Source organism: Oryza glaberrima, chromosome 10 (genome assembly GCF_000147395.1).
Source record: "Oryza glaberrima chromosome 10, OglaRS2, whole genome shotgun sequence".
In the NCBI taxonomy this organism is placed as follows: Eukaryota; Viridiplantae; Streptophyta; class Magnoliopsida; order Poales; family Poaceae; genus Oryza; species Oryza glaberrima.
The window spans coordinates 7,679,733-7,689,972 of record NC_068335.1 but is presented as its reverse complement, the minus strand read 5'-3'; the positions used below and the strand labels follow the sequence as shown (position 1 = coordinate 7,689,972).

Here is a 10,240-nt window from a genome sequence, read left to right as displayed (position 1 = left end):
TGAGGGGCCCACTTTCACTTTTTTTATTTTATTCTATCTTGAATGCGCAGTAAGCACCACATAGTATAAAACCGCTTCCAAAATCACCCGAGGGTTCGATTTGTACCGGTCTTTAGAGATGGGGAAGATGCTCTACTTTGTTTTGTGGTTGAGGGATGTGATTCGACCGAGCGCAAGGATGAGGGAGGCAAAATAGACTTATTTCTATTACATGTCATCGAAGGACTCATTTGTAGCCCAGCTGAAAAAAACTGCGGGCCGGTATTTTACACCAGTTTTGGGTTTAAAACCAGGCTTGCAGGCAGGTCCTTTCCTGATGTTGGAAACTTGGTTACATGTGGAATATAGTCAAACAGATTGTGACGAATGGTGCCTGAAGCCCTGAACGTACTATATCTTTTTTCTATTTTCCAAAATGTTCCTAGTCAAACCATTCGTCATCATTATGAGAAATAACTCAAACTGACTCCTGAAATGTACTTAATTTGCAGCATTTTTTCCATTTACATGCTTGGTAATAAGACCTAATCAACACCTCCGCTCTCCTCTCCATATACAATTTCTCAAATTGGAGAAACCAGAAGACAGCTACTCCTATCTAACTAAGCAACTGATCGATCGGTCGATGAAATCTCTGGGTTTCGCCCAATGCACGATTTCCACCAGCCATTCTTAGGCTACTTATCCACTCTGTCCTCTACCTGCACGCACTCCCCGGACGGCGTGCCGCCGTGCTGCAGCCGTATCACCCCGGCCGTGTAGGCGCGGAAGCCATCAGCCGACGACGACAACGAGGACGATGGCCGGATGCGGTAGGAGGCGGCGGGACGGTGACGAAGGCCACATGCAGAGTCTGGAGGGAGCTGGAGCACCTTGACGACGCAGGCGTTCTCGAGGCTTGGTGTGGCGTGGAGCCGAGAAGGGAGGTGGAAGGTGAAGTTGCCGAACTCATCGGTTGCTGTAAATACAGAGTTCGCCTGTGTGTTGGGGCCTTCGGTTTCACAGGCTACTTCTACCTTGGCTCCTGAAGAAAATTTAGTTTGCAAGGTCAATTTGTCAATACTTGATTAAGCACAGAAAGTCGTGTCAGTAAGTTCAGTTGTCAATTGATCACTAGAGTTCAATTATTCATTTGGTATTTGTTTGCTAGATTTCAGTCATACGAAAATATTCAATTTCAATGGTGTCATGACGTTGTCTAATGGGCAGTTTGGTCTGAGGAATCAAACCATCTAGAATAATTGATCCATCATGGTATCATCCTCACAAATAAAAATTCTACATAATTTGAGAAATGACTCCATTATTTATCCAATAAGTGAGCATGGAAGTTGTTTTCGTCAGAGTATATGTCGAATATATGTATGTAGTCGATTACAGTTTAGAATTTAGAGTTGTAATAGGTGTATGATAGAGTTAAATTCGGACTATGTCCTAGACTCTCTCTTAAGTAGAGATGCATCACTGATTCTAACCACATGGTGATAGTATCAATGGCATGGGTACGCCTAGCCAGCGGCTTAGTCGAGTCATGTATACCCGGATGTACTGTAATACGTTGAATCAGTTAGGAGCGTCTATAATCAGTGTCCCGGTGATATAAAGTTTTAGTTGAATCTCATTAAGAAATATCGTATATCTGCATCGTCATCACGTTTAATTTGGATGTTCTTCTTCGTTCTGTATATATTGGGGCTGATTTTATAACAGAGGTGTGACGTCCATTCCATTCCTCAAATCAAACGAACTCATTATAATCAAAGTGACGAATTCATCACACACTCAAACCAAGCTATAAAGGGCGTACCTTTTTTCTTTTCCCTTGTACACCAAATCCTTTCTGAACCTTCTATATATCGTGCGACGATAGGTAAACATCACAAAGGAATTTCTGGAGACCATCAAATTCATGCGCTCACGCTACTATGCAAACTACAAATATACTACTCCCTCCGTATTTTAATGTATGACGCCGTTGATTTTTTAACCAACGTTTGACCACTCGTCTTATTTAAAATTTTTATACAAATATAAAAATACTTATGCCATACTTAAATAACATTTGATGATAAATCAAGTCACAATAAAAAAATTATAATTACATAAATTTTTTTTTGAATAAGACGAAAGATCAAACGTTTGTTAAAAAGTCAACGGCGTCATACATTAAAATATGGAGGGAGTACGTACATTTGACGCAGACGGAAAATGATTGTGACGATGAATGGGAATTTGCAAAATACAAATTACATTACATCCGTTGACACAGACGGAAAATGAATGGCAATTTGCAAGCGCCATTATTTGATGTAACGGGTGAATTCATCTCGCTCGCAGAACTACTTGTCAGGGTGATAAGTGATCACAATATCGTCGTGGCCCATACGGCTGGGTAGTGGGTAGTCCATGTCTGAATGTCTGGTTCGTTTGTTTCCGAGCATCTAAATCAGCTTTTTAACATGATAGGCGATACTAGCACTAGCCAGTAGTAGATAGGAAAGCAAATCTAGCCTACTGTATGTGGTTTGTGCTTGTTGACCAATCAAACACCTGACCATTTCTTTCATTGTAGGCGTGACGATTATGGCACTGTCTAATTGTGATGCCATACTGAAAGTAATCAAAATCAAGATTTATTTGCCTTTTCTTTCTTTTGATTTTATCTTATTCTAGGATAGACTTGACCTTACAATGAATTACGCAAACTAACTCTGTCTCGATTGACTTGGATAAGACTAGTTAAAATATTTATTTTACTATATTCGTTTCTAAGGGCATGTTTAGTTTTCAAATAAAATTTTTCACGCTATCACATTGAATGTTTGGGTACATGCATAGAGTATTAAATGTAGAAAAAAACCAATTACACAGTTCACTAGGAAATTACGAGACGAATCTTTTAAGCCTACTTTGTGCCATGAATTGACAATGTGGTGCTACAGTAAACATTGCTAATGACGTATTAATTAGGCTTAATAAATTCGTCCCGCAGTTTCCTGGCGAAGACTACGTTTAATACTCCGTATATTTGATATGATATGTAGGGGCAAAATTTTTTGCCAACTAAACATGCCCTAATTTGCTATCACTACTATGAAGCATTTCTAATGGCATTTTGGCTTAATACCACTTCGGGCACATGTTAAGAAAACTGAAGTTACAATTAATTACTGGATCCGCAATCCGCTCATACATATTTAATAATTTATGACAAAAAAATGGCCAAAATTCGAAACTTTGACCATTATTAACTTTGTGAATGCTTAGTTTAAAATTAAAAATATCGTAAGAGTATATTTGTAAAATAATACTGTCATGATATCATAAAATTATTAGATATTAGATTTTGTAAACTTGTTTTAATAGAAAATTGACAGTAGAAGTTTTAATTCTAAACGTTAATAGTTATGATTGGAGGGACATATATTTATTGGCTTCAGGCTGCTAAGGCGTACTCCGAGTAAGCCCTAATTAAGGAACCCATCGTATGCATGTTTTCAAGGAGGCTCTGCTTTTACTGCTTCTACGACATTGGTGCTGATACGGGTGAAAATGGTTGAAATTTTTTTTTACACCACTCATTACCATATTTTTCTCTGGTAAACGAATATTTTAACCTATGCAATGTCCGGTAGCAAAATAACCACACTTTGAAATTGTTTTCCCTAAAGATCAACTTTTATCGTGTCCAGAAGCTAAAAACATGAAGTTGCTATGTTTCCCCAAAAGATATGAAGATTTCTAACCAATATGAATTGTCAAAACATTTGTGAGTTGGCATTACCAAAAAAAAATTGTTAATAGGAAACCAAACAGCAAGCACATGTTTCAGCACTGACAAAATTTTGGTGTGTTTGTTTGGGCATTAACCCAAACATGTCCAAATTTTTATAAGATATAAAGTATCATATATATGTGTCGAATTGAGAGTGGGTTTCACTTATATTTTTTATAAATACATTAACACAATGAAAATGTCACATGCGCGAGCCACCAGAGTATCTAAGAATATATAACTAAGTGAATATTTGTTTTGTGGGAAAAAGAAAAGGTAACCATGATAAAATTCTCTAAGGTGCCATTTGATTGGATAAGGGGAAAAGGTGGTAGGGTGAAAATAAGAGGTTGGATATTGCATTTTATATCCCTTGTTTGGATTGTTGGATGATGGGGAAAAGAAAAAGGTTTTGAAATATTCAGCTCATTTCCCACCATATTTATCCTAAAGGAGCCTCGTTTGGTTTGGAGGAAAAAGGGGATTAAGCGGGAATAAATTTACGCCATAATAGATATAAAATAAATCCCTTCTAATCAATTTCTTTTTTTAAAAAAAGAAAAGAACCGAACATAGTCTGAAGGAGGTGGGTTATTGTGGGTGGGTACTGAATGGGTGTGAAGGTACAAACCTGCCCTCAAAATAAAGGTTAAATATAACTTAAAAAGGTTAAATACTCGGTTCATTCCAGGTGGAAAGAGGGTATATTTCTTTCACAAAACCAAGCAAACAATCATAACCCAATCCTATCACATGCGAAATGAGGGAAATAATTTTTTCTCCCATCACAAACCCCGTTAACTTTTTCCCATTTCATTTCCCAAACGCTACCTATATATGCGTTTCCTCACTTGAAAAAACAAGAAAATCTTTTAAGCGTGGCACGTATCGTTTGTCAACAGCACACGCATCGCAGTGTTTGTACCGTTCCGTTCCATCGCTCGTACTATGCCCACCAGAACACAACAAGTATACCAAAGTACGCATGTAGAAAAAAAGCTTCTTGCTTGGTAATCCCTCCGTCCCAAAATAAGTGCTATTTTACACTATTCTCGTTCAACGTTTAACCGTTTGTCTTATTTGAAATTTTTTTATGATTAGTATTTTTATTGCTATTAGATGATAAAATATGAATATTACTTTATGTGTGATTAAATATTTTTAATTTTTTCACAAAATTTTTAAATAAGACGGATGGTCAAACGTTGAGCACGGATATCCACGGCTACACTTATTTTATTTTAGGACGGAGGTAGTACTAGGCTATTTAGCGACGGGACACCGGACGGTAGGCTAACAGCACAGTACAGGACCTGTGATTCTGCTGCTTTTGGTGACCTGCTAGTACGTACTACTACGCGTGAGCCATGTGAGCCAGCGACCTCGGAAGGATCTCCAAAGACTCGGAGTCCGTTGTCTTTACGGTTACACATACAGTATACATTATTAGTTTTCTTCAAAAAGAAGAAGAAAAATAAATAATTCCAAGGAAAAACTTAGTAAATTTACACCTTTACCCTTAGGGAAATCTTGTAAAATTTAAATTTGCAAAAAGTTTAGCTGAATTTAACAATATTTTGCAACATTCGAAACTTGTCCTTAATTATGAATTAAAAAACATTTTATAAAAATATGTTTAAATTTCACTTATATTTGTTCCAAGTTTAATTTCTTTTGTTTGATTTTTTCTTTTGGTAATTCTCATTATGTGCAGTGCACCCGAAATCTTTTATTACCACAATTTGGGATGGCTTTTGCATTTTGCAAAATATGTATAAGTTCAACCATTTTTTTTCAAATTTAAATTTTGCATGGTGGTCCAAGAGTAAATTCATCTATTACAAAATTTTCTCTCTCCATCACAAAATGGTCGGAGTGTCTTTTATGAAATAACCACAGATAAAGTGTGGTGGAGGAAACACCACAAATCTAGAGTGTACTGTAGCAAAAAATTTCAAACTTTTAAAGTATAATTAAGTTTACTAAAAAAATATATTTAAGAAAATACTTATACTAAACAGCAGCACAATATGTTGAGAGCAAATTGAATGAGAGATGAAATTAACAATCGGCCATCTATTTTTTATTGTTTTGTCCTTTTGCTTTCCTGTTTATCAGTTCATATCTCAAAAATAAACATGAGTTCTATCTCGAAATTTAGCATGATGTCTAATACCACACATGCTATATTGAGTGTCTTTTCTTGATTTACGAACATTTATTCTGTGATTTACATGGGGTAAATAATCAATATGGTCCTCGAACTTTTGCTCAAAATCAATTTAGTCATTGACACATATCATATTATCTAAACACGTCCTCAAAGTTTGTCATGGCTTGTCACCATGCATTTACCGCCCGGATAATCGCAGCGGAGAAAAGGATCATCTAGTGTGAATAGTTCAAAGTGATGTTGTTTCTAATGCAGAATGTTTTTCGTAGCATTTTATGACGGTTCATCAGACAACGAGGGACCTCACCACTACAACAAAACCATTTTAAAACGTTTCACTTAGAAATTGAAATAGGGACGATGTTTGAGACGCTTTATTAGTTGAGGACATAGTTTAAGACGCTTTACATGTTAGCACAAAATTAAATCGTTTAGAGACGAATATTGAGATGTTTTTGGAATGTCTCATGTGTAGAAATGAGTTTTGAGACGTTTTTATTATATCCGTGTCATTGTTATTAGATAATATATAATTATTTATATATAAAAAGAAGAAAATAAACACACTGTTCCTAATCGTCATCATCAAATACCATTATAATAATATTATAATTATTTGGAAAAAAAATAAATATTTAATATTCAGTCTTAGATTAAAAAAGAAGAGTACTGCTACAGGACGCATGTTTGCAGAGTTGCAATATAAAAAAAACTATCTATTTACCTTCAAGATTGTCACGTTAATGACTTGGTTAGTGCATGAACTTTGCAACCTGCAGGTGCTGTGTTCGAGTCCAAATGAAAGCATTAATATCAAATATATTAAGATGTGCGTGCCTATATAAAAGCGTCTTTATATTTTGTAGAGATGCAATTTACACGTCTCTAACAACGTCTTAAATAATATAGGAACGCTTTAAAAAGCGTCTCCATAATTTTGAGATGGTGCAAACAGAGACGATCCTACGACGCTTTATAAAAGCGTCTCAGTTATCTGTGGGAGACGAAATAAAACGTCTTTATCTTACAAATAAGATGTCTCCTTTGGATTGTTTTGTTGTAGTGCACGTCATATATATGTTTTTGTTCTTATAAATCCAACTACATTCCTCTTTGAAAATATAAAAATTCTTTACTGAATAAGAATTAACACTACTATATCGGAAGATTAACCATAAAGATAATTTTCTACGGTCCCTACTATCAAAGCTAGAGGAATCTAGCTAATCAATCAATTAGAAACGTTTGTGCTGTGCACACAGGCGTTGCGAAAAGAACTTAAACACGGTGATTTGACAAGAACACTGACAGCTAATTAAATGTCAACTTCGAACACACAAGGCAGGTCCATGATCAAACATGCAATCAGGAAAGAAAGCACCGCTGGAACTATCAAATTAATGAATCAACAAGTAGAGTATACCAAACTGTTCAGAACTTATTGCTAACCTGGGAGCTCGAAGGTGAGGAGGTCGGAGCCGGGACAGAGGCAGAGCTCGCAGGCGACCTGGCCGGACACGACCACGGTCGAAACCGGCTCCTCGCCGTACCCGGCAATACGCGCGAGCTCCCCCGGCGAGAAGTAGAGCTCCATGGGCATCGTCGATATCGCTGCAGCCGGCTCTGCCGCCACCAAGACGGCGGCGAGCAGCAGGAGGAGCAGCTGCATGCCACGCGTGCAGATAGCTTCTTGCTTTGTAATTCTCGTTGTTGGGTTTGGAGTAACAATGCAGAAAGGAAGGGAATAAGAGGAGCGAAATTAAAGCAGCAGAAGCAGCTGCCGCGGCGCGAAGGAGAGGGCGAGCGAGTGGGTTCGGTTGGTCCGTCAAAGCTGACCACGTAGTGGTTCAGATGTCTTGGCCTCTTGGGGTGGTTCGGGCGTACGCGTTCTTGGCGGGGCGGCATGGCCGATGTTGGATTTGTTCTACGGAGCCGGTCACCGGTTTTTGGCGACTTCGTTTCTGAATTCTCTGATTGCTCACTCCGTCACTTTTTCTGTACAACGTGTTTGTTTTGTTTGGATATTGTCGTATTTGCTCGGTTTGGAATAGGCGAGTGAACCATCCTCTCACGAGAAATTTCACGGCACGTCATCTGGTACTTTTAGTACCAAAAATACCCTCCAATACCATTCCCATAGCCTATAGCTAGGGTTGAAACTTATATGGATAGTTTCCGTCCATCCGGACCATTTTTCGGATTCGGATAGGTTCGGTCGTAACTATTTGGAAATTCTCGGATTCGAAAATGAAATCGAATACAGTAAAAATACTATCCGTCGGAATGGGAAACGGTCGGAAACTATCCGAAAATTTTATTCGGATATCTGCAGAGATGGATAAAATTTTATTCAGATATATGCATAATTTTTTCATACAGTCATATGAAGACATTTTATAGCAAAATTGCAAAGCTCGATGAGATCTACAACTTTCTTGTTGATTATTTTATTATTTGAGATCATTCAAGGTTCTAAATATTCATTATAAAATACCATATCTGTTTTTACAAAATCTTAGTTCTACAATTCAAACGACATCTGATGGAGATGTGTATGGTCGGACTCGATCAGGACTATACCGAAGAGTTTCTGCAATACCTCTATGTACTTGTCCACCTAAGATATTAGAGGGCCTTAAGGATGCATTCTAATGAGCATTCGGGCTGAGCTACTCAGCGACACATAAAACGAAATGAGCCATTAGCCATGATTAATTAAGTATAAATTATTTTAAACTTGAAAATGGATTTAATTTTTTTAAGAAATTTTTGTGTGCAAAACTTTTACACAGAACACGTAGCTTAGTACTTGTCGACGAGTGATACTCGCAGACCGGAAGAATAGGGTATTGGGGTACGTTGGAACAGGGATCTACGTAGTACGACATCAAAACAGACAAAAGACAGGGATTATATTGGTTCAGGCCCCTTATCAGGTAATAGTCCTATTCCAGTTTATATGGGATTGATGATGATGAAAACAGATTACAAAGGGAGTAACTGAACAAGTAATACCGACGAGATCGTGGTCGAGGGATTCGACGAGATCTCCCGGCGAATTGACTCCATAGACTCCGGCTTAGTAAACTTTGGTGGGTGTGTTGGCTATGAGGTGCGATGCCCTTAGCCTTTCCCCAGGGGTCCCTTTTATACCGTGGGATACCTTGACCCCATGTAAGACTTGGAGATTATATAAACCGATACGATACACTAGAGATTTTACCCCTTCCGAGTAGGACTTGGCAATTCCTTAACTCATAGATATATTTTCCGTAATTTGAGACAAACTCCTAACAGCGTATACGGAAACCAACCGTACACGTGAAGGTATACCTTATCGGTATATTCCATAAGTCGTAGCATAGAGAGTATGCCTTCTAAAATTTTTGACATTTTGTTTGCACTGTTTGACCTCTCGTCTTATTTAAAAAATTTGTGCAAATATAAAAAATGAAAAGTTGTGCTTAAAGTACTTTGGATAATAAAGTAAGTCACAAATAAAATAAATAATTTTTAATAAGATGAATGATCACACATTGAAAGCAAAATATCAAAATCCCTTATATTAGGGGACGGAGGGAGTAGTTTAGAAACTTAACATGTGACCATAAGAGGAGGCCAAGAATAAGTCAACAACAGATCAAATATCGAGCTAAGTAAAACCAGATCAAACCAGTTCTCGATGGCCCATCTTCCAACCACCCTCTGGTTGGAACTCCTGACGAGAATATAGTAATTTGGACTAGACACCAGATGCCCATTTATAGCCACACTGAGTACCAAGCAAATGTAGGGTTATTATTTCGTGAAGGAGCCGAACCTTTATAGAAAATCGCTAGTTTGATTGACATGCATCTCTCTCACGAGAGATACTACGCAAATATAATTGTTAGATTTCTATATCGATGACAATAGACCTCTTCGATTTTGACAACGGTATAGTTTGAAACTTTTATTGTTTTTGAATTTTACATGAAAAGGTCACTTAGGGTTTTTGCAAATAATACTGATAAAAAGTTTTAAAGGTTGAAAAATGTTATTGATTGTTACAGTATATGAATTTTTAGGATGTTATACGTAATCTGTTAAATCCTTTGTTTTCAAAAAAGGACTCGTGGCAGCGGCAGTTAGGCTGGCACTACTTAGGCTCAATCTCCAGGGCCTTGCCCCACACATGGCCCGAACCTAACAAGGAAAAAGTCCACTTAGAACTAGAAAACCGGGTAGGACGACTCCCCGAATTATTGAAACCAGTCCACTTTGACTCCTCCAGCGGTTGAGGATGGCGGTTT

At 37.6% G+C, this 10,240-nt stretch overlaps 1 protein-coding gene across 1 annotated transcript; it reads right to left on the bottom strand.

Annotated features, from left to right (window-relative positions):
* Positions 1-309: 309 nt before the first annotated feature.
* On the bottom strand, positions 310-7,833 carry LOC127785632 (uncharacterized). Its single transcript, XM_052313032.1, has 2 exons — positions 7,398-7,833; positions 310-1,024 (listed from the first exon to the last, which is right to left on the bottom strand). The coding sequence occupies exons 1-2, from the start codon at positions 7,615-7,617 to the stop codon at positions 678-680; spliced, it is 567 nt and encodes a 188-aa protein (XP_052168992.1). The 5' UTR covers positions 7,618-7,833; the 3' UTR covers positions 310-677.
* Positions 7,834-10,240: the final 2,407 nt, after the last annotated feature.

Bases quoted from the DNA above. Each gene is read 5' to 3' on its own strand.
- LOC127785632 (XM_052313032.1), bottom strand. From the start codon at position 7,617: ATGCAGCTGCTCCTCCTGCTGCTCGCCGCCGTCTTGGTGGCGGCAGAG. The intron at 1,025-7,397 runs GTTAGCAATAAG...AATTTTCTTCAG, and splicing joins CCTCACCTTCGAGCTCCCAG to GAGCCAAGGTAGAAGTAGCC.